We start from the raw sequence: 23,267 nt of genomic DNA on the forward strand, positions 1-23,267 counted from the left end.
GGCCGGAGTTGTCGTCACGGGAAAGGCAGAGCACATGGCGTGGAAAGCTACCCCGGCACATGCGCAGCTTGCTTGTTTACTACTTAGAACACGGGTGTCAGTGCCATCAGCGCCATCTTGTAATGGCGAATGTGAGGACGGCTCCTTACATCTCCCCCTTTTCTTTTATTTAAGAGCAATAGGCCACCCATTTTAATGAGAGTGGAGATAGAGGTCAAATCCCCAGTGTGTAAAATAGGGGCTTTACACAAAACCTCCTCCCAGGCTCATCACCCGAAGGGGTCTTGGTCTGCTCCCGTGTCGTTTTTCCTGGGGGAAGGACACTTGGACACTCAACCTTCTTGAAAGATGACATGTCTCCCTAGAATAGGCTCATATATGCCACAGAGCCCTTCTACTGCAGTGCTTAGCCGTGCAACTCTCTCGGGCTGCTGAAGCACACTCACTCTATCCCGTGCAATGAGACTAGCCTCGTGGGGTGCAAGAGCTGAGTGGCCAGCGACCTATTGCTTAAGCATAGATAACCATATATCAGGGGAAACACTATGTTCTAGTGCTGCAAGCGCCTGGGAAATAACCACCATGTCTCTCCTAGTTTGGGCCTTAAGCTTACAGACCAATCAGAGAAGCAACACTAATCCACAGCAAAGAACAGCTCCAAATAATTCCACCCCCACCCATTCTTTAAAGAAGGAAAATGTTGAAAAGATAGTCCTTAGGTCAGGGACAGGTCCAAGTGCGTGGGGCAAGTCTCAATTTTTGAAGGGTCTGTTCAAATTTAGCCGTCCAATTCTGTATCTCCCAATGCTGCTCTCCCTTTGTTGTTATCGCACTGGACATCACCAAGACGAGGGACATCAGTATTCCCTTGGTCAGTCTGGATTTTTCGGGTGAGTCTTTCTGGTATCCAAAATGGGTTGTCTTCATTCTGTGGAAAAACACAAACAGCTCCCCTGGATCTTATCAAAATAGGATCCGGTCCTTTCCATTTGTTACTTAAAACATCTTTCCATTTAACCATCTCATTGGGCCTATCTGGCTCTGAACAATGGCGTTCAGCCGCCGTATGGCCATGAGCATCAAGATTTAAAAAATTGAGTGTAAAAAGTGCTGTAGACACAGACACTCTTGGTACTCGGGGTAGAGCCTCCTCGACTCCCCCTTTCTGTTTTATTAGATGGAAGTCCAGTCAGGTGGATCACATCCATCTGATGGCAGAACTGTTGGAATTTTTGAGATATATAAGCTGGTCCATTATCAGTCTTAAGGAGTTTGGGTTTCCCCCAAGCACTCCATGCCTCAAGGCAATGTTGAATCACATGTGAGGCCTTTTCTCCAGTTAAAGGAGAGGCAAACAAAACTAATTGTATCTACTGAAAAATATTGGCAACTTTACTGGAAGGCTTAATCACTCCAGCCACTTCTAAAAGATTAACTGCATTGACTACATAACAGGAGTCTGATACAATATTAAGGGGTTCTAAAAAGGTTTTTAAAACTTTTAAAACCACTAAACATTCTACCACGTGAGGTGAATTTTCATTATATTGTTTGGATACTACTTTACCATTAGCCACATAGGCACCTATGCCAGTTTTTGATCCATCAGTATATACCACAATCCCATTTTTAAGTGGGTTTCTTACTGTTATTTGTGGAAACACAACAGATTGATTTTGGGCAAACTGTAAAATTGGATGTTTTGGATAATGGTTATCTATTTTTTTCTGAAAAGGAGGTAACTAAAACTGCCCAATCATTGGATGTGGCTGCCAAGGTTTGAACCTGTCAAAAGTCCAATCTCTCTGCTCTGGAGTCAAAGCAGCAGCGTTTGCTCGGGCCTGCGTTTGTGCAGCCTCTTGCCATAGAGCTCTCCATTCTATATATTTGCCCATATTGGGGAGAGCAGCTTTTGCAATCATTTGCCAGTCGGCAGGAGTTAGTGCCATGCCGGCAAGCCTGTCTAACTGCACCAAAGTAAAATTAGCATTGGCTCCATATTTACGATTCGGCAAGCTCTTTAACCGGAGCGTGAACACGCCCACCCTCGGCTCCTTCAAAGACCGGAAATGCCTGTTGTATCTTCCTTTGTGCCTCTCTTGAAATGAACGAGTCCGCGCACTGCCTCTCTGCACAGGGCTGACGCACTACGCAGGGCGGGGGCTCCGCATAGGGCGGAGGTGCACTATGACCTTGAAGCCGACTGCCCAGAGGCCGAGCCGCAAGCTGGCCTTTGTCAGCCGCTTTTGGCTTTTTTCTTGACCTATAAGCTCGCATTTCTCTCTCATAACAAGCTGCTCCCTCCTCCAAGTCTGTTTTCTCAGAAGGGCTAATTTTTTCATCTGATTCACAGCTACTAAGAACTGGCTCTTTAAACTCGTCTCTTTTCTCCTCTTTCCTTCTAATCTCTCTCCAGGTATTCTTCCCTGACATTAACTTTTCTTTTTTCCTTTGTTTTTTCTCCTCTTTCCTTCTAATCTCTCCCCAGGTATTCTTCCCTGACATTAACTTTTCCTCGGGTTCAAGACCCGTGGAAAGGCCTGTGTACTTACTTGGTGCGTCATGCTTTCTCTTTTTTCCTGCTCTCTCTCCCCGCTTTACTTCTGATAGACTGTCTTGAATTTTGTCCAGAATTCTCCACCCTGCCTTAACCACTTGTTGACATGTGAAAAGAAATAAAAGGACTTTTAACACTAGAGAAAGTTCAAGACCAGACATACCTTGTAAAGCTGTAACGCGAGTCCCGTCCCCACAGTTCTGGTTCCGCTCCGTTCCCCAGCTGAAGAGTTCTGAACCCACGCCGGATCCTTCTCAACAGTCTGTTTTGCGGGAACACTTCATTACCACAGTTCCCCAGCTGAAGAGTTTTGAACCCACGCCGGATCCTTCTCAACAGTCTGTTTTTCGGGAACACTTCATTACCACAGTTCCCCAGCTGAAGAGTTCTGAATCCACACCGGATCCTTCTCAACAGTCTATTTTGCAGGAACACTTCATTACCACAGTTCCCCAGCTGAAGAGTTTTGAACCCATGCCGGATCCTTCTCAACAGTCTGTTTTGCGGATCCTTCTCAACAGTCTGTTTTGCGGGAACACTTCATTACCACAGTTCCCCAGCTGAAGAGTTCTGAATCCACACCGGATCCTTCTCAACAGTCTGTTTTGCGGGAACACTTCATTACCACAGTTCCCCAGCTGAAGAGTTCTGAATCCACACCGGATCCTTCTCAACAGTCTATTTTGCGGGAACACTTCATTACCACAGTTCCCCAGCTGAAGAGTTCTGAACCCATGCCGGATCCTTCTCAACAGTCTGTTTTGCGGGAACACTTCATTAACCGCTCCTTCCCCGTGATGTAGTAGCTCCCGGGTTTCGGCGCCATTTATTGCGCGCTTTTGTCCCCACTGGCAAGAACACGCTCAGGGCAACCGGAATCTTCTGCAGCACAAGCTTTATTGCTTACCCCATCAGGAGCCAGTGGCGAAGAGAGCCAGAGAGAGAGAGAGAAATGGCGGAGCCCTCTCCCTTTTATGGAGGACTGTCCTCCGCCTCAGACGTGTCGCTCCCTGATTGGCTGCAGCCCATCGGCCGGAGTTGTCGTCACGGGAAAGGCAGAGCACATGGCGTAGAAAGCTACCCCGGCACATGCGCAGCTTGCTTGTTTACTACTTAGAACACGGGTGTCAGTGCCATCAGCGCCATCTTGTAATGGCGAATGTGAGGACGGCTCCTTACAACACACGATAATTAAATGGAAAAAATAATCCTAATCCGTCTGAGCACTGGCTCTTTTTGTTTGTTTGTTTTTCGAGACAGGGTTTCTCTGTGTACCCCTGACCATCCTGGAACTCACTCTGTAGACCAGGCTGGCCTCGAACTCAGAGTGTTGGGATCAAAGGCATGGGCCACTATGCCGGGCTTGAGCACTGGTTCTTAGGGTCACTATTTAGTACTGCCTTAGGACTGTACATGTTTGACTGGAAGAGGTACCCGCTAGCTAGCGCACGGCCCTGCTCTGGCATGGGGGAGCAGGTGAGGCAGAGTGTGGTACAGCACAGTAGTTTGGCCAAAGCAGCGTCTTCCCACTACTCATGACTTCATGTGGGGCACATCTGACTCCCATGGTGAGACCGATAGACACTCACACCTAGGCACAGCCAAAATCAAGCAGTTAGGTGATCTGAGCCCAGATGAATTCCAGAACCTTCACTGCGCACAGCCATGTTACTTCGAATTCTAAAGTACCTGCTGAGGCCACGGCCCAAGGATGCTGGCTCCACTAACTCTCACATCAGCAGGTGCCATTTGTGGGACAGAAGAAAAGTGCTGTTTGCAGGTGCCGTAGCACGTGCCTGAGGCTGATGCAGGAGGGTCACCTTGAATTCAAGGCCAGCCTGAGAGGTCTTGTGAGATCCTGTCTGAAAAGAGGGGAAGGGGGAGAGGGAGGAGAAAACTAAGGCTTAGAGAGTTAAGTATGGGAGATGACACTGTTGGTAAAGATGCCTGCCATCAGGACTGACAACCTCGGTTTAATCCCTGGGACCCACCTAGTGGAAGGAGAGAACTGGTCACCTATGTTGTCTGTCCTCTGACTTCCATATATATATATATATATATATATGCTGTGGCATGTGCCTACTCCATGCCCCGCCAGACCTAAGTAAATACATGTAATGCTTAAAAGCGAGTTCCAACTGCAGCCCTTCCGTGTCTGGCCTCACGCACTCATTCAGTGCATATATACTGAGGACATGGTGTGTACCAGGATTTTCTAGGACACATTTGTGTAGAATTCCAGAGCGGTGGTTCTCAACCTTCCTAATGCTTTGGCCCTTTAATACAGTTCTTAATGTTATGGTGACCCCCAACTATAAAAAGTATTCTGGGGCTGGTGAGATGGCTCAATGGGTAAGAGCACCCGACTGCTCTTCCGAAGGTCCAGAGTTCAAATCCCAGCAACCACATGGTGGCTCACAACCATCTGTAATGAGATCTGGCGCCCTCTTCTGGAGTGTCTGAAGACAGCTACAGTGTACTTACATATAATAAATAAATAAATCTTTTAAAAAAAAGTATTCTGTTGTTACTTCATAACTGTAATTTTGCTTCTGTTAGGAATCGTAATGTAAACATCTGATAGGCAGGGCATCTGATATGTGACCCCCCCAAGGGGTTGCAGCCATACACTGAGAACTGTTCTAGAGTGACTAGTCCAGCTTTGGGAGTCTAGGTTGATTCCTACTAGTCTTTGGGAGGCACCGTTGATCCCCAAAACAATTTTGGAAAGCAGGTGGCAAGGGGATGTGATAGGACTGTGTCTGAAGAGAGGAGTGGAGTAGGTGTGATGGGCACCTGCGGTCCCAGCCCTCAGGAGATAGAAGTAGGTGAGTTTCTATGGGTTTGAGGTTTGAGGTTAGCCTGGTCTATGAAGTGAGTTCTAGGCCAGTCAGAGCTATATAGAAAAACTTTGTCTCAAAAATAAAATAAAAATAAGAAAAGCTGGTGGGTGAGAACTAGGTTATAAATTCAGATTAGAGACTTGGCTGCAGGATTGCATGGAGGGGATGTGAGAACGCTTTACTCTGGAGCACAGAAGTGCTTGTAACAAAAGCCGACTGGGGCCAAAGTGGGTCTTTCCAGACACAGATAGCAGCCAAGCCATGTTTGTTTCCTGGTGAGAAAGGTTCCCACAGGAGAGACAGTTGTGAGGACCCATGAGGGCAGCCTGAAAGGTGAGGTGAAGTGGCCTTGAGCTCTGTAGCACAGGCTGGCTTTGAATTGACTGTGATTTTCCCGCCTCAGCCTCCCATAGTGGGATCACAGGAATGTGTTACCATGCATAACTAGTAACGAGTTACTTCAGGAGCACTGATCACATTGACGCCCAGGCACAGTGCCATCTGGAGATGTGGGACCAACTGTGAATGTGCATGAATATGTGCGTGTGTGTGTGTGTGTGTGCGTGTGCGTGTGAGTGTGCATGTGTGCGTGTGTGTGTGTGTGTGTGCATGTGTGTGCGTGCGCGCGCGCGCGTGTGCATGCACTCACACATGTGTCAAGTGTGCAGATCTTTGGGTTTAACTGGCCCTGCGGTTTCCTTGGTGAGAGCAGTGAGGTGGGGGAAACCAGCCTAAGTTGGTGTGAGTGTTCAGGGCTGCTGGCGGTGGCTAGCACCCTATATCCCTGCTCCCAGAATTATCTCCATCTCACTACCTCTCATCTTTCTCTAAGCAGCGCTGGTGGCTGGCAAGGAGCCTCCAGGTCAGACAGCTCTGCTTTGTCTGTGGAGGGCTCCTCAGGACTTACACTTACACTTGCAGCCCCCCCCCCCCCCAGCTCCTCCCAGATTCTGAGAGGAAGAAGAGGATGCTGCCTCTAAACCTCTCGGGATGAACCAGCAACATAGATATCACTGCACCTAGATGGCGCCTCTTCTCTCCCCTCAAGACTTGTAGATTACCCAGCCCACTAGTGAGCTCCTGAGCATGCCCACATAGATCCCCTACTTCTCTCAGCCCACTTGGGCCACGGCCTCCTGGGCAATCTCCTTTTTAGCTTTGTCTCCCTTTAAGAGTATAGAAAGGTCCCTTTTTCCTCTTCCTGCTGTTGGGACACTTTCCTAACCCGCGTGAGTTCGCAGAGTTGGGGGTGCAGGAAGTGGAAGCCCGAGGCCACCTGGGGAGGGTGCATCCCTATAGCACAGTTCCGATCTCTTTCTAGAAAGCGCAAAAATCACTTCTAAGGAGTTCGGTGCCCCTGTCCCCCTCAGATAAGGAAAGTGGGCAGCCTTTGAAGTTCCGGTGGAATGAGAGCGCACAGGTAAAAGGGTTGCCAAGTCAAATGGTGCTGGGAAGCTTCGGACCTGGAGGGTGGGGCAGGGACGGTGTTGGGCAGGATGAAGTTCTTAGCAACGTCTGCAGCTGACTTGTGTACTGCGTATTTCTCATCTGTGTACTGTGAGAGCCCGTCACAGGCCCTTTTCTGGATTCCAGATCACCATGCCCCGCACATTTTTTTTTTTTTTTTAAATCATTGACACCATTCCTCACCTCAGGGAAGCCAGAATAGTGTATGGCAGACATCTTGGGACCAGTGGTTTGGTTTTGTCTTCGAAGAAGCAGATTTGCCTTGCTAGCTGCATGTGGTCTGGGCAGGCCTTGGGAACCTGACTATCAGAAGGCTGGAGAACGCATTAGCCAGGAGTTGAGGGAGGAGTTGTGGGAGTGAAGAAGTAACAAAATTCGAGGCTTTTGGGCCCAGGCTTGGGAGTGTGGCTTTTGTGGCTTAGTGCTCCAGGTGCTGGTCATAAAACAGATAGCGACATTCCTTCCTCCACCCACCCGCTTCCTGGGTTCAAAGAGTGTTCATTCAAAGAATGGCACCCTGACCATTACTGGAACCTACAATGCAAATGTGCTATCTTTAGGGGCTCTTAGATTGTTAGGGGCTCTTAGAAACTGTCTTGAGAGATAACCTGACACTTGTGACTTTACACTTCCTTGTGACTCTTAACTGGTATTTTTGGTATTTTCCAACAACGCCCTCCCCACCTCCTTGAGTTGTGGTTTCTTCCTTTAAATACCCCCTTACTCAGCTACTCGGAACGCCACGGTCCTCTACCCCTGCGTGGTGTATGACCATGGGCCCGAGAGCGCTCTTGAATAAAAATCCTCTTGCAATTTGCAGCAAGACCGTTTCTTGTGGGTGATTTTGGGGTGTCGCCTCTCCTGAGTCAGAACGTGGGGGAGTCCTCACGTTGTGGGTCTTTCAGGACCTTAAGCATAAACATCCTGTGCTGCCCGCAACTCACAACTGAGTCATTCCGAAAAGCTCAGCCATTGTAGCAGGCTCAAAATTCACCTGGGGAGGACTTCTTCCTTAAGGAGGCACGATGTACCTGCTTGCTGAGTTCTTCCCCTTCAGGGTTTCTCCCTGGCCTTGGGCCTCCTTTCTTCTGCCATGCATTGTGTTTCTTGGGGTTTTGTCTTGGCCCAAACCGTGGAGAGGTTGGCACAACCCCATTGCCTGATCCCATTCGGCCGTCTCCTTTGCCCCATAATTCACCCCCTGAACTCCCCTGGCTCCTGGCTCCTTCTTGAGGCTGCTTCTAAAGGACCTGAACTAGCTGGCACTCCTGGGGTCTCTGTGGAGGGAAGGGGATGGCCCTCTCACCAGCGTCCCCCACACCCACACTGCCCTCATGATTTGGGGCACACATGTAGTTCCCCAGGTAGAGCTCTGCCAGGCAGAAGCCCCAAGCTGTAGGGCTGAGCTCCCCAGGAACGGTTACCGATCCTCAGCCTCTGTCAGGGTGCTGAATAGAACTGGCATGTTCGGGCAGACTGTTGGGGATTGGTTCTAATGCTTTGAATTCACCGGGGCCCCCCAAATCAGGAATCTGCGTGTCCAAACGCTGAACGTCCTTGATTCAGTTGGTTTTTGATCAATCAATAAAGAGCCAACAGTCAGTGGCTGGGCAGGTGGACTGAGGCAGGACTTTGAGATTGGCACAGGTTAGGAAATGGGAGAGAGGAAGCAGAGATCACCAGGACTGGGAAGAATAAAGGACCAGTCCTAAAGGTGCCGACATGTGAGAATCAGGGAAAGTGGCCACACAGGCCACTTCCCCAGTTGTGTTTGCGGTAGCAAAGATGAAATATAGATTTTAAATGATGTTAACTTAGGAGTACCAGAGGAGAGTGTTTGCTAGCACCAGAAAAGATTAGAAATGCCTAGCCAGCCGGGCGGTGGTGGCACGAGCCTTTAATCCCAGCACTTGGGAGGCAGGGACAGGCGGATCTCTGAGTTCGAGGCCAGCCTGGTCTACAAAGTGAGTTCCAGGACAGCCAGGGCTACACAGAGAAACCCTGTTTTGCAAAAACAAAAAACAAAAAGAAAAGCCCAGCCATTAAGATAGTCAAGGCATATTAATGTGTGTGTGTGTGTGTTTGCGAATCCAGATAGCTCTTGGGCAGTGCCCATGTGCAACCAGTCGGGAGCACAAAGTGGTTTGCTAAACACTCGCAACAGCAGGTCATCTCAGGAAGGGTGAATGCAGTGAGCCAGATCTGCATGACACCTCTATCTCTGCAGGTGCCCTGCGACAGGAGCCCTACTAATCTCCCTAAGAGTAGCTGAAGCTCCCCTGGAGAGCCCAGGAGGGCCACCAACCCATTTGTACCTCAGTGATGTGCATGACTGAGGGATGGTATTGGGAACAAGGGTGTCATGTTCCTAAGATTCCCATCCCTTTACTGAGGGCTGCTGTGCCTAGGACCAAGTGCCATAGCCTGTCTCTCTTCTTCCTTCCTGTTGCTAGAGAAAGCAGATCGCTGAGTTGTGGTCATCTTCACTGGGCGATTGTCCACCATCCCTGTGCAGATCCCATGCAGTGTGGGCAATAATGACTGACTTCTGGACCATCGCACCTCAGCCATTCATGTTGGAGGAAGGTCATTTGTCTTCCATCTTCTCCTGCGTAGAGGACGGGAGGTGCCAACATTTCAGGACCGGGCCTAGCTTGCTCCCGTCAGCCTCTGGCTCTGACCTCTTCTCACCTTAGCAGCAGCCATGCCAGTAGAGTGCTTGCTTGAGTAATGGCTTTTCACACCTGTCCCCGGAGCGGAGCGTGGAGCTTCAGTATCCCTGAGGAATGTCACTGCTGCTTAGTTCTTAGTGGGTAAGGGAGACTTCCCATCTCTGCTTCCACTAGAGTCCCTAAAAGAACAACAATTCCAGGCTTCTAGCTCTGTTTACAATTTCTCTGGGAACAGATTTTGCTCTAGATGAAAGTGAATAGAGGGTGAAACACTGGATTGGGGGGCATCTGTCACACTGTTTCTTTAGATCCCGATGGTAAGACATCAGTTTCCACATTCCAGAAACACAGAGGCCCCCCCATCCTTGCCCTGCCCCTTCTCAGTGTCGAGGCAGAGGGCGAAGCTCTGGGCTCAGGCTACCCTGGGAGGCTGGCAGGCTTGTGCCCAGTGGTCAGGGAGCTCCACCCAGAGGGCATCGTGGGTCATTGCATGGAAAGAGCCTACTGCCACGCTTAGGGAGGAACAGCAAGGACTCTTGACCTTCTGCTTCTGGATTTTGGAAGGTGGCCCAGAAGGGAGCCTCCTGATCCAAAGAACAGCTGCCAGGAGAGCCCGAGTGCCCAGCCCAGTTGTGTCTTCAGTAGCCGCTGAGAAAGCCACCCCAGGGGATCATTCCTCCTGTCAAGTGGGTGAAAGTGAAAGGGCCTTCCTGGTATTTCATAGCTTAGAAATGGCATCCTAGGGAGGGACTTCCTCGGGTCCTAATCAGAACCGGTCTCACTCTTACTAATAGGCCAGAGTTTGGAGGTGGGAGGGCAGAGCCAAGGTCTGGGGAAAGGTGACTTTTTGTCTGGTTCCCCATTATCTTCCAGCCCCTAAGCGCTCTCTTTCCATGGCAACAACATTTTAGCCCCAGCAGATGTTCTTATTAGAGAGCTGTAATGGCCTGAGCAGCAGGACCAGGGCTGCCTCTTTTCATGCCTGCTCCTGCCTTGCCCCCAGCCCTGCTTCCCAGTGCTGCAGCCTTCACCCTCCACATCCCTGAGCTGGAAGTTACCAGAAGCTAGCAGAGACTTGTTGGGGAGCTGGTCTGCCGCCAGAGCCTCTGCTTCCCTCCTCTGCCACCACCTGCCCCAAGGTTTGTGTTTTGTTTTGCAGAAATTTTGAATTCACACCAGGTGTCCATTAAATCCCCGGGGGAAATCATTGGTGCTTCTGAGAGCTGACTGTCCCGAGTCTACCCAGCCACTGCCAGGATTCTGTGGGTCTCCCTGGAATTGGGGACTGGTGTGTGTGCACCCGCCATCTGACTTCCCTTCTCATCTAGCCGGAATCGGGGACTGGGGTGTGTGTGTGTGTGTGTGTGTGTGCACCCGCCATCTGACTTCCCTTCTCATCTAGCCATATGCCCTGAAGTGTGAAGACTTTGATGAGGTGTCCTGGCTCATTCTGTCTGCCTGTACTACCCCGAGAGCCATTCATTCTTGAAGCTCCAGCAAGGAGTTGCTTTCTGTCTTGCCTTTACTCATCTTTGCAAAGGGTAAAATCTTGTTTGTCAGGTGTCTTTAGTCTCCTAAACTGGCATAAACATTTGAGCCAAAAATAGTAAGCTTCCATTAGGTTAGAAGCCTGAGGCAGCTGAGCAAATTTTCCTTATCTTTGGATGCCGGGGCAGACTTGGTTGGAAGGGCCCTTGCCTAGGTTTTTTGGTATCGCATGTAGTTAGTGAGCCATCACTCCAGCAAATAAAGGTTGTCATGGCTCAAGCATGGGGTGACTGATACCTTCTCTTGGCTACTGCTTGCTGCCCTGTCCTGCCCTCTAAACTGTGGCATGGAAACCGAAAAGCAGCCCCTAGGCTGTGGGCTCCAAGCCAGGCAAAGTTACCTGGGTCAGAGATACAAATTCCTTGCTTTTCCGACTGCGGAGAAGAAATCTGCCCCTTTAAATGCATGTAACTTTGAGAAGCCTAAACTTAAAATTTTGTTAGAAAAGGGTTGGTAAGGAAAATGGAGGATTGTCAAGAGCTGGTGTTACAGTTCCCAGAACCTGGCATTTTCCATCATAGCAAGTGGACATGAACCCATGGTTTCTTTAAATAAGTTTATTAGAGCCAAACTATTTAAATAACTTTATTTGATTCATCCTTTGGTAGATGAGAAAAATACATTACAAAATACATTATACAGAGGACAGCTCACAGTACACGTTACTAAAAACACAATCTACATGCCAGCCCTGGCTGGTGTTAAGTTCAGAAGGAAGCCTTACAGGCTATGAGATAGATTTCAGTTCTATGGAATGACTTATTCCCCTTGTATCCTCTGTGTCTCAACCTCACCATGTATTAGCACCCCTAACCTGGTGGGTGTAGGCAGAATTAGAGCAGCATCAAGTAGGACTGGTGAACTCTCCATCCCCCTAAAGCAGCAAGACATTCAAATCCCTAGAAGAGATGGGGAATGGGGGAAGATGGCCAAACTCAAATGCCCATCTCAGAAGCATTAGCAAACATCCAGGCAACGGTCTCAGGGCTGGGCTTCCTAAGCTCCAGGACTTGGCTTGGCTGTCCCTTGCCTCTGTCACTTCAGTCTTCCTCCAGTCTGCAGGCAGGTGTTCCCACAGCGAGCTCAAAGAGGGAGATGCAGGCTCCATGTACTGCGTGCAGTCTCACAACAACAGGTCTATCACGGGTAGCTGTGGCTCTGCAGACTTCTCCCCGGCCGTGCAGTTCCTGGAGCTGAGCCGAGGTCCCACTACACAATGCAACCACATTGAGCTACTGTTTCCAGTAGACCCACAACTTGGGAATGGCTAGAAAGAATCCAAAGTTCAAGTCTTTTCTTAGATAATCTAATAAAGCAGATGAGAGGTGAGAAGAGAGGACAGGAAGGCAGGGAACCAGTGAGTTACAGCCGCTCAGCAGGTTGCTTGGGATTAGAGGAAACCTCATGCATCCAGGAGCCAGGGCACCACCCCACTCAATTTAAAAGGAGTTCATGAAGCAGCTACTCAAGTCTCATCTTTTTCTTGGAAATTTCAAAAATGGAGATTAGTACAAAGAGGTACTAGTGATCAGGACGTTTCTGGGCCTCTGCGCTGTAGTTCAGCAAGCCAGACTGTTCCAAAGAGTTTAGGCACTGGTTGCTCCAGAGGCCTTCAGGAGAAATCTAGGGTCAGATCTGAAGAGTGCTTCCGCTTGGCCTTTCTCTTGTGCTAGCAGCAAATTGCAGCCTCTCTGCAGCTTCTCCTTGCTACCAAAGCATGGTGGGCCTGGCAACCCTCCCCCCACCCAGCAGTCAGGGGATGTGGGAATAAAAATAAAGATGAGTCAAGACCAGCATCTTCAAATTAACAAACTGTAATTGTTTTCCCAAAGATACATTTTTTTCATACACATCCATCATACACTGTAACCAAAAAAAGCAGTGTACATGAAATAAGAGAAAATAAATTAAAAACCCATAGCATAGGTAAGGAGGCTCTAGTCTGGAGCACAGCTGAGTTTCCAGCAATATAAGGAGGCTTGAGAGTTTCTTTATAAGAATGCCTGCTAGCAAGGGTTCCAGCGAGGTGGTTGGTCTGTAGTCAGTCTTGAGTACTTGAGACAGTTCAGTGTGTGTTGTGGGTTGTTGTTTTTCCTTAGCGTTTATAATAGCCATCATTGTCCTGCAATAGGCAGAGCTATCACGTCCAGGAAAAATGAGGGGGGAAACCAGAGGCAGCGTGAGATCCAAACACAGCATTCAAAGGTAATTGGTCCAGTGGTGCCTGGGGAGGAGGAAGGGTGAGACTCCAGGGCTAGCCATCTTCCTTCGGGGGTGTGTACCAGCCTGCACAAACAGACAAACAAACAAAACACAAACCAGCATAGTGAGGGGCAGGCCCAGGCCAACTTCACCTGTCCCAATCAATCCCTGAGGACACCTCCATGTTCCAGGAAAGCAGATGCTAGGAAGGCTACTGTGTAGGGGAGTAGAGGCGGCTTACCCAGAGGGTATTGTAAGGGAGGGAGAATGGTGAGCCCACCTAGGGCAGTAACTGGATGGGCTTTGCAGAGGGTGACGCAGGGGACAGTGCCCAGGCCACCAGAAACCCCACTGCTGGTCACTTCTTGGGAAGAAGAGTGACAGAGTACTCCAGACTTCTGGAGAACCGGGCAGACAATGGACCAGGAGACAGGAAGGCTCAGAAACCACGAAGGCCCCTGCACTTGACTAGAGTGGGGCCTGGCCTGGGGCCAGCCTCACCGTTTTTTTCATGGATCTGCACCAAGGACTTGTAGGACTGCTGTGCTCTCGTCAGGCTATACTGAGACTGGGGAGAGAAAACCATCAGATCAGGTCATGGCCATCTGCAACCTACAGTCCCTCACCTGCAGGCTGTCACCCAGGGACCCAGCCAGGAGTCACAGCTTCTAGAACCAACCATCTCTGCCTGGGAAGACCTTGAGGATACACCACACACGATATCCCTTCCCAGACCTGTGCCACCCCAACATCTGAGGATGCCCCTGGGGCCAATGCCCTCCCTCTGACCCTAAAAGGCAGCTTTAGCTGGCTGGTGGCCTAAACTGTACTTGGCTCTCACAGTCCCAGGGTCCTTACTTTGTTGGCTCCAAACTGCACCCGTGCCTTCCCCTTCACCAGCGTGGCGCTGATCTGCATGATCACCGACTCTATGGAGTAGGCACTGCTCCAGCCCTGGGGCACGGCAGGGACAAAGCAGGAAGTCAGGATACAGCTTCCTGAGACACCTTCAGCACCTTTCCAGGCAAGAGGCTGCCTTTACAGAAGGGTCCCTTTACTCCCAGTACAGTCACCACCTGTCCGCCTAGGTTGCTGGGTACAGGCTATGCCTAGTGCAACGAAAGGGCCATATTATGGCTATGGTTGTTCCCCCACCCCATTAACCAATGGGGTTAAAGCTCAGCCAGCCCCACCCAGGCCAATGGCCGAGAGTGAAACAGGCTCACCTGCTTGGTGAGAAGTTCCATGCAGATGGCACCTCCACCCAGAACATACCTGCAGAAGAGGGAGGGGTTAGTCAGCTGTGCCTGGCCAGAGGTCCAATCCCTTCCACACCTGCTGCACCAGAACGGCCTATTCCCTTTGCCCAGCCACTCACCCTCCAGAGAGGACTGGAGACACAACCCTCACGAACGGTGGGTCAAAGGGGAAGTTATCCTGAGAGAGAGGCAGGTAACAGTTAGGGAAGGGAGGCCAGCATCCTCACAAGACTAGAGGCAGACAGGGAAGGCTCAGCCGGGGACAGAACACTGAAAACAGGCCGTCTTACTTTAAAGGAGAAGTTAAGTAGGATGAAGTCTGCTCCCTCCTTCTCCTTCAGGATCTGAAGATCATTGTGCAAAGCGCTATCCTGGTCAACTCTACAAAGCAACGACTCTGGGCTCAGCCTGCCAGCCTGACCAAGCAGCCTCCCGAGGGTTCCACTGCCCACACCTGCTCCTGGGATCCCACAACACACTGAAAGGGACAGGACTGGCCCTGGGGCTCCACCAGTCACTCCACTCATGTGGCTCCCTCAACCCTTCTCATCCCAGAGCTGCCACTCACTTGAGGAGTTTGACATTCCAGTCATAGAGACTGTCATTCACGAGTTCGACTGCATAGTTTCCTGAAAGGAGAGGAGGCGATGGCCTCAGTAAGATGGGTCTGGACCAAGGGGCAGATCCCTCCCTCCCTCAAGAAAAAGGCCCAAGCTGGGTGGTGGTGCAGCTTTTAATCCTAGCACTCAGGAGGTAGAGGCAGAGGTAGGTGGATCTCTGAGTTTATGGCCAGCCTGGTCTACAGTGTGAGTTCCAGGACAGCCAGGGCTACATAGAGAAAGTCTATCTCGGCAAACCAAACCAACCAACCAAACAAAAAACCCCCAAACCTCAAAACCACCACCACCAACAAAAACCCCTCAAAGGGTCCAGGTTTGTTTCTGGATATGCACCAACCCATGCCGTGAGGAGTTCTAATCCTTGTCTGAAAAGTTTATAAGCATTTGTATGATCTTAGAAATTCTCAGGGAGTCCTTACCAGCATACTGTATCCTTTTAAAAATAATTACATTAATATGCTTATTACACGTGTATGGGTATGAAGTAGAGGCTCTGTCATGTGGGACTGGACACTGAATTCAGGTCCTGAAACTTGGTGGCAAGTGTTTTTCCCCACTGCTCCATCTTCATACTGTGTCCTTTTTGAGGGACTCCTGTGCAGCCCCTGTGCGAACTCACCGCCTTTGAAACTCTGTGATCGGTATATATCCCTGAGCTCCTTCATCAGCCGGTCAGTGGCCTGCACCGAGCCAGACACTGCACCCTGGGAAGGAGGGGAAACACCATTATTCCTTAGTCTGGTGGGTAGACCTTAAGGCAGTCTGGACTAGGGATAGGACTGGACAGATCCAATAAAGGAGATGGCTCTCCATACTGATGGGCAGTGGCCTGCCACTCCCCAGCCAGTACCCAACAACCCTTTGCCTTGCCTCACTACAAGGCACGTACATTTAAGTAATCTTGCCTCTGGTTCTTTTTAATTTTCTCTAGGATGGCCAGGTTCTCTTTTCCGATGCCATCATCTTCAGACTTCTTGCCCTCGGCTGGCTCTTCCTCTTTCATTTCATAGTGATCTAGGTCTTCTGTATCCTGAGGCAGGAGTGCAAAGGAATGTCACCACAAAAGTAGTGGACAGACTTTTCCTCAGTCCACTTGTCCCAGAGCCCCAAGCCCCCCTTCCCCCCCATGGTCTTAGTAGTAATTTCCCAGTTCTAGAAAACAGCTCAGCCCTATTAAGGCAAGTTTGTTTTTAGTTTTTGGAAACAAAGTTTCATATAGCCCAGACTAGTCTTACACTCATTATATAGCAAGGATAATCCCAATTTTCCTGCTTCCACCTGCCAAGTGTTATGGATGCAGGTGTGCACCTGGCTTTTATTTTAGACAGGGTCTTGCTGTGTAGCCTTTGCTGTCCTGGAACTCACTATGTAGACTAGGCTGGCTTCAAACTTGCAGGGATTATACTGCTTCAGACCCTTGAGTACTGAATTAAAGGCCTGAGTACTGAATTAAAGGTCTATGTCAAGTCTGGCCTCCCAAGGTAATTTTCTTTCCTTTCTAAATTCCTAAACCACAGCAGCAGAGCTACAAAGAGGACCAAGAAAGGGACTGTCTTCTTGTCCCTAGGAAAACCCTGCTCCAACTGTCCCTAAAATTCCTTTGGCAGCAGAAAACTCTCCAATTTCTAGATGAATGACTGGCTTGCAGTGGTGAAGGAAAAGTAAAAGCTTGCTTTACTAGGCTAGACTCTCACCCAGGAGTCCTTAGGACCCCAGGCCTAAAGGAGAAAACTAGGAGCCAGCTAGGTGGCTCAGTGGCTTGCTCAGAAGGCTGATAACTTGTGTTCTATCCCTGGAACCTACATGGTAGACAGAACTGACTCCTCAAAGTTGTCCTGTCTTACAACACATTTAAAAAATGAGAAAAAAGCAAACTAGACCATAATCTTTTTTTTTCCTTCCTACAAGAGCAGGACCAGAATTAGGTCCCTGGAAGCACTCATTGCTAAGATGGAAATGAGGTGGGCCAAAGCAAGAGATAGTACAACTTAACAATATAGTTAGCTCCTTATTCCCCCCTGCTCTGAGGGAACAAGCAGCTCGCTGAGCAGAGGCCACACTGTGGCAACCTCAGGTCCACAGTCAGGTGCTGTGGGCGTGGCAGAGGGCTGAACATCTCGAGGAAGGACTAGGTTTCAGGGATCACCTGCCCACTGTGGGTCTGAAGATCAGTACAAAGTCACAAGAGTATGGGCCCAGTGATAGGAAACAACATGATCAGCGACACCTTATAACAAGACATTCTGTACTAGGGGCAACATACAACAGCTTACTTTATAAAGTATTTATTCTTCTATAGTTATCTTCACTTATCATAGAAAAGCTGAGATCCAGTGAATTAATTTTCATTAATTTCACTAATAAATTTTATTAATTCTCCAGTCAAAGGAGACTTCACAGAAATAAGCTCTATCTGGCTATGAAGGGTAACTGTGATTTACATTCTACCTAAAGCTTGGGTGGCACATGTCTGCAGTCCTAGCACTTAGGATGTAAAAGCAATAGGATCAACTCAGGCCGTCCCCGACTACACAAGTGAGTGTGAGGCCAGTCTGGCTTACACAAAAATAAATCAATAGGAACTAGGGAAATGGCTCAGCAGTTATGAGGCCGCTCTTCTAGAAAACTGGTTCCCAGCACCCTCTCAGGGACTTACAACCACCTGTAATACCCGTCCCGGGGGATCTGATGCCCTTTTCTGGCCTCCACAGGCACTGCACATATGTAGTGCATTGATATTCACACAGCAAAAACATCCATACATATAAAAATGAGAACACAGTATCTATATTTTTTTAAAGATTCTGTCAGGTGCACTATACACTATTTATTATCTGAAACTACCATGTGATACTAGTCAGAATCCTATTTTATAAATGAGAAAACTGTAACCTAATGAGAATAAATAAAAGTCCCCAACTAGGACAATCAGGATACAAACTAGGGTCTGTCACGATTCCTGAAGCCACCTGAGATTAAGTTTGTCCAGTATTTACTTGTTTTAACACACTGGCAACTAAATGCTTTCAAAGAATGGATCCAGACGGTGATTTCCTTTACAGCAGGTCAGTCAGTCTTTATCCTATTGATATTGTTTCTTTCCCCAGTTTGAAGCTGGAGCTATTAATATCAAATGACCCATACTGATGACAAGCACTTCTTGCCAATGCCATCTTGAGTAGTAAGCCTACCTCAGGCATCTCTTCATCTTCATCTTCTGAAGACACTTCTTCCTGCGTGCACTGCAGTGGAGAAGGAGGCAAAGACGAAGATCAGACCCAGTGGGTGCTAGAATGCAGCATCTGACCTATCCTCTGGCCCTGAAGGTCTGGAAGCTGAGCACTGCCCATAAAGATGCCAGTTTCTCCCCCAGCCAGGTCTGAGTGGTAGCAAGAGCCCAAGGGATGGATGACTTTGATACCAGTCAATTATTCTCTCCCGACCACATGCCATAGCTGCTTTTGTCATCTATTCTGCAAAGCCCAACTTACCTTTCCTCAGCACCCGCTCTCATTTGCTCTTCTCTAGAGCTCTAGTGCATTTCTGGTCCTAAGCAAAGGGCCTGGGTTTCCAATAGCTACCAACCGCTATTGCTACAATAATAAAATTCCCTCCTCATCTCAACCCTCGGGATGCTGGCCCTGAGGCTGAGTTCTGATAGGACAGAAGCAGTGAGTAGTGCCCCATTTAGCTAGATTCTCATCTGGAGAAGAAAGCGGCTGAGAATCACATGTGTGTTTGGGAGCAGTGGGGGTGGGAAGGAGCTACTGCAGCTCCGTTTCAATTACCAAGTATTTCTTAAGCACTCTTTGGGGTGACGGCCACAGGACCCAAAGCCCATTCCTCAGCTGCATACCTGCTCTGCTGGCAAGGGCTGATCCAGCATTTCCACATCAGGATGCTGAGGGAGGTTGTAGAGTTTACACAGGTCAGAGATGATCCTCTTCAGATGCTGCAAGAGCTGGGGTGGGGAGACATCAAATAAGTCTTTCCTACTACAATCTGGATAGCTGCATGGATGAGCTTTTAGCTTAGATCTCAAAATGGTGGCTGGTTCTCTACACTGGATGGACCTTGTGGTTATAGGAATGACTTTCCCTAGTGGACCTATCCTGGAGCTGCTATAGGACTCTGCCCCCTCTGGCTTCAGTAGGCAACTCTCCTAAGAAGTCAGGTCCAAGACATTCCACCTGGGGCACCACCCACTTTTCAAAACTAGCTGCCTCTCACAGGGAACCTTAGTTGCTGAAGCCTCTTCAGGAACACACACATTCCTCCCCACTGCCCCCCTCACCAAAGTATTCCCTTTCTTTATGTCCACCAGCCTCTCCAAGACAGCAGCCAAGTTAGGGTCATCGGACTCCACCGACCAGATGGGGGGCACAGCAGGGTATGATTCCTGAGGGGAAACAGGGAGAGTGGTCACAATGAGAAACTTTACGAGAAACCAGTTTTTGCCTAGCCTTCCTTCTTCTCTGAAGACTTCTGGTTCCTTTCTTCCCACCGCCATGCCCTATACTTATAACCTCAGCTTCCCTAGAAAACTAGCCTGGAAGGACCATACCCAAGAAGCAACCTCTGGACTCTCTTCCTCTCAGAGTACAAACCAGGGAAAGCTGAAGACAGTAAAGGAAGCTCTGGCTCTACTGTCCTGCCTGCCTGCCACACTCCAAGTTCTCCCACACCACGCCAGAGTCCTTCAGTGTTTCCAAACTCAGGGGAGGGAAGATCACCTCATAACAGTCACACTGATGTGAAAAATGCAGGCTTGTAGCCACCAGGGGAGAAGGAACTAAAATAAAATAGTCTTCAAAGCTAGTAGCAAAAGGGCATTTGCAAGATCTACCCCCACCCCCAGAGCCCCTCTAAGACCCATTCTCCCTACCGCTCCCTCAGGGACCTGCCCTCATCTTGAGCCCAGGCATGGGCTGGGAGAACAGAGCCTATGCTACTGGCATTCCCAGCATTCCTGGGCCACCATGCCACAGGAGCCTGAACAGACTTCCCTCCTCTGCCCAAGGCAAGAGGGCCAGTGTAGGCCAAGTTTCTTTTAGAGGGGCCATGGGCACTGCAGCTGAAAACCCCCAAAGACAAAGATAGTAGATGGCCTCTGGCAACCGAAAGGAAGCAGCTGGAGGAGGCAAACCTACCCGTAAGTGAATCCACTTAGCAAAATCCAATCTTTGATGTTTCAACACATGCCAAGGAAGCCTTACCCACTTCTACTGGGGATCTTAGCGATGCCATAGCTCTAACCAGTGCTGCAGGAAAAACAGTACCAAAGATGCTACAATCTTTACTTGACTGAGCCACTCCTGGTGGTCCTAGCTTGGTGAGGTAAGCCTCAGCTGGGATAGATGAGGCCCCATCAAAACTCAAGAATCTCATTATTACTCCACTCCCAAAGTTACCTCACCAAACCACGACCTGGTTTGGTGGCAGAAAGGGCTAGAAAACACCATGAAAAAATGATCAAAGCCTCCAAGAACCACAAAATTCACGTCTGTCTCCCCCCCCCAGGCAACTCCCGTTTCCAGTATGGATAAAGGTGATCCAGGAGGGACAAGACAATTACAGTGGGTGTTATCCAACAACGAGAGCACTGTATCGCGCAGTACCAGCTGTTATAAAATTGCACCCAACAATTTCCTCAAGGGACACTGGGGAATAAAATAAGGCAGGATGCATGGAAGATGCCTCCTGACCAAGGATAGTTAGGATGGAATGATGCCTACTGGGGAGCGATGGCACTGCTGCCACTGAAAACACACATTGCTGTCACCACCAGAAAAGGTGACAGTCACCTAGGATAAGCAGACATGACCCCAGGAGTGGGGAGGAAGTGGCAAAGCTGCTACGAGCCAAGGCAAAAAGAGGAATTAAAGGCTAGTTACACCAGAGTTAGTAAGAGGAGATCCAACGTGGGGCCAATGAACGGCACTATTCTTTGGTGAAATTCAGGGAGCAAAGAGGGGTTGTACGAGGGATGCCTAGGCAGGGAGCCTACAGGTGGGTACATATAAGTGGAAAGAACTACTGAGAAGGGTCATTTTGGAGCCTGGCTGAGTTCCAGGCTACGTCCTTCCAGCAGAGGCCTGGAATCTTATTAGAGTTGGGGTGGGGAGAAGAATGGGCCATTTCTAGGTGACATGGTAAAGTTGTGGAGGAGTAAGCAGAAGGAGCCAAAATCATAAAACCTGAGGTGTGGGTGGATTCATAGGAGGAGGTGGTTGAGGGGCCACATGTTCCCGTGTCCCTTGCTCTCAGGGGTCAACAGTAGAGACTGTGACTGCACCACAGAACCTCAAGCTGAAGAAACAAGTGTAGCCTGGAGAGAAGGAGCCAAGCACCAAGAGGGGGGCTCCGGCCTCCGGGTCCTTCGAGAGCAGGAGGTTGTATGGTGTGATTTCGATCACCAGACAAGGGACCCCCAGCGTGGCGCAAGCGAGGTCCTCACCGTGATGTTGCAGTGGATGCGGACGGGGTCCCCCGGCACCGATCCCCGGGAGGGGAGATGGGGTCCGGGCGCAGCCCCGGCCCCGGCCCCTCCGGCTCCGGCCAGCAGGAACTCGCAGCTCAGCTCGTCCAGGCAGGCGCTGGCAATGCGGAAGCGCTCGTGGCCGCGGTGGAAGATGGACTCGAGCAGCTTCAGCTCCCGCCTCAGGCAGGGCCCTGGCCCCGGGCCCCCTCCCGGGCCGCCCCCGGCCCCCGGCGCCGCCCCCTGGACCCCCAGTTGCTGCCCCGGCCCCGGCTGCTGCTGCCCCTGCGGCTGCGGCTGCTGCATCCTCCGCTCCGCTCCGCTCCGGGGCCGGCGGGCCGGGAGCCTCCGGCCTCCGCTCCGGGCTCCGCCGCCGCCGCGGTCCGCACTTCCTGATCCCCCCTTCGCCAAGATGGCGCCGCCGCCACCTCCGGGACAGGCCCCCTCCGCTCGCCGGCCCACCCCCCCACGGCCGCCGGAAGCCGCGCGCCCCTCCCCCTCCGCGGCGGCCCCGCCTCCGGCCTCACGTGACCTCTGAGCTCCGGCCCCCGGCACGTGATCCGCGCGTCTTTCCCGCCCCCCGGTCCGCGCCTGTCACCCTCCACATGTGACCCTAGGCCCTCGCCTCGCTGCTCGAAGCGCTTCCGTGCGTGTGTACGTGCGTCGTGCGTGACCGTGCACCGGGGGGCCTTTGCCAGCGCTTCCCTGTCACATGGCCGGCGTCTCTTGTCACGTGGCCGGCGCCTGTGTTCCCAGGGGCTCCCCGCGCGGGACTCTGGCTTCCTGCTTGCCTCCCGCGGCCCCCGCGTGCGGCGCCTGGCCGTGTCCGTCCTGTATCCCCATGGGGGTCGTCGGGCCGGGTCACCGGCCTCCGCGTCTGCGGCGGGAAAGCGCCTTTCGCTATGGTCGGAGAAACTGACTTGGATCTCCTTGCGGTTCCTCTACGGTGTGTGACCTTGGGTTATCTACGCTCCTGGGGAGCCTGTTTCTCCATCACAACAATGGCTCTGTACAAGACGGGGAGGCCTCTTTAGCCTGTTCTCAAAGACTCTGTGCAGGGATACTGAAGTGTCGAGTATGGTCGCTGGTCAGCTACGTCTGAAGGGACAGATGGTGCGGCTTCCTCCACAGAATCCTCGTTACGTGTGAGTGCAGAGTACTAAGCCAGGGGTTGCATAGACGACACCCACGCCTACCTGCTATTCATCTTCCCACCTCCTCGCACTGATCCTGAACGGGGCTCGAAGTTTGCGGCAGTACCTCGTCGTTCCCACTAGGTGGCACTATCACAAAGGACAACGGAGGGTCCTGAAACCCAGAGCTGCAAACTGGCAGGTGCCAGGCTGTTGTAAGGCCTGATGGGTTTGGGACCAATTTACCATGCGAGCCGTTGGCCCTTCTACCGTCACCACCTCTATGTTTTTTGGAAACTGACTGTACCTTGGTGCTGGGCTACTGATTCACTCAGTGATGTTAGCAGAAAGCTTTAATAGGCCAAGTTTAACTCCGGATGTTTTAAGAAATTTGTGTTCTTTGAGCCTGGGGGGATGAGTGTGGGTGTGTGGGTGGGGCTGGTTTTTCTAATGACCAGAGCAGCCTGAACATTTAGCTGCATACCATC

The 23,267-nt window shown here is 50.6% G+C and overlaps 1 protein-coding gene across 1 annotated transcript; it reads right to left on the reverse strand.

Moving 5' to 3' along the window:
• Positions 1–12,885: 12,885 nt before the first annotated feature.
• Positions 12,886–22,113, reverse strand: Ube2q1 (ubiquitin conjugating enzyme E2 Q1). The gene is made up of 13 exons (XM_021158190.2): positions 21,626–22,113; positions 19,463–19,567; positions 19,025–19,129; positions 18,360–18,410; positions 16,058–16,198; positions 15,788–15,872; positions 15,117–15,177; positions 14,839–14,929; positions 14,668–14,726; positions 14,516–14,564; positions 14,148–14,243; positions 13,791–13,857; positions 12,886–13,373 (listed from the first exon to the last, which is right to left on the reverse strand). Exons 1-13 carry the CDS (start codon positions 21,950–21,952, stop codon positions 13,342–13,344), a joined length of 1,269 nt encoding a protein of 422 aa, XP_021013849.1. The 5' UTR covers positions 21,953–22,113; the 3' UTR covers positions 12,886–13,341.
• Between the last annotated feature and the right edge of the window lie 1,154 nt (positions 22,114–23,267).

Source organism: Mus caroli, unplaced genomic scaffold (assembly GCF_978045245.1).
Source record: "Mus caroli unplaced genomic scaffold, Mus_caroli_1 scaffold_3, whole genome shotgun sequence".
In the NCBI taxonomy this organism is placed as follows: Eukaryota; Metazoa; Chordata; class Mammalia; order Rodentia; family Muridae; genus Mus; species Mus caroli.

Bases quoted from the DNA above. Each gene is read 5' to 3' on its own strand.
- Ube2q1 (XM_021158190.2), bottom strand. From the start codon at position 21,952: ATGCAGCAGCCGCAGCCGCAGGGGCAGCAGCAGCCGGGGCCGGGGCAG. The intron at 15,178-15,787 runs GTGAGTTCGCAC...CTCTCCTTTCAG, and splicing joins ATCACAGAGTTTCAAAGGCG to GAAACTATGCAGTCGAACTC. The intron at 14,565-14,667 runs GTGAGTGGCTGG...CCTCTTCTGCAG, and splicing joins TCTCCAGTCCTCTCTGGAGG to GTATGTTCTGGGTGGAGGTG.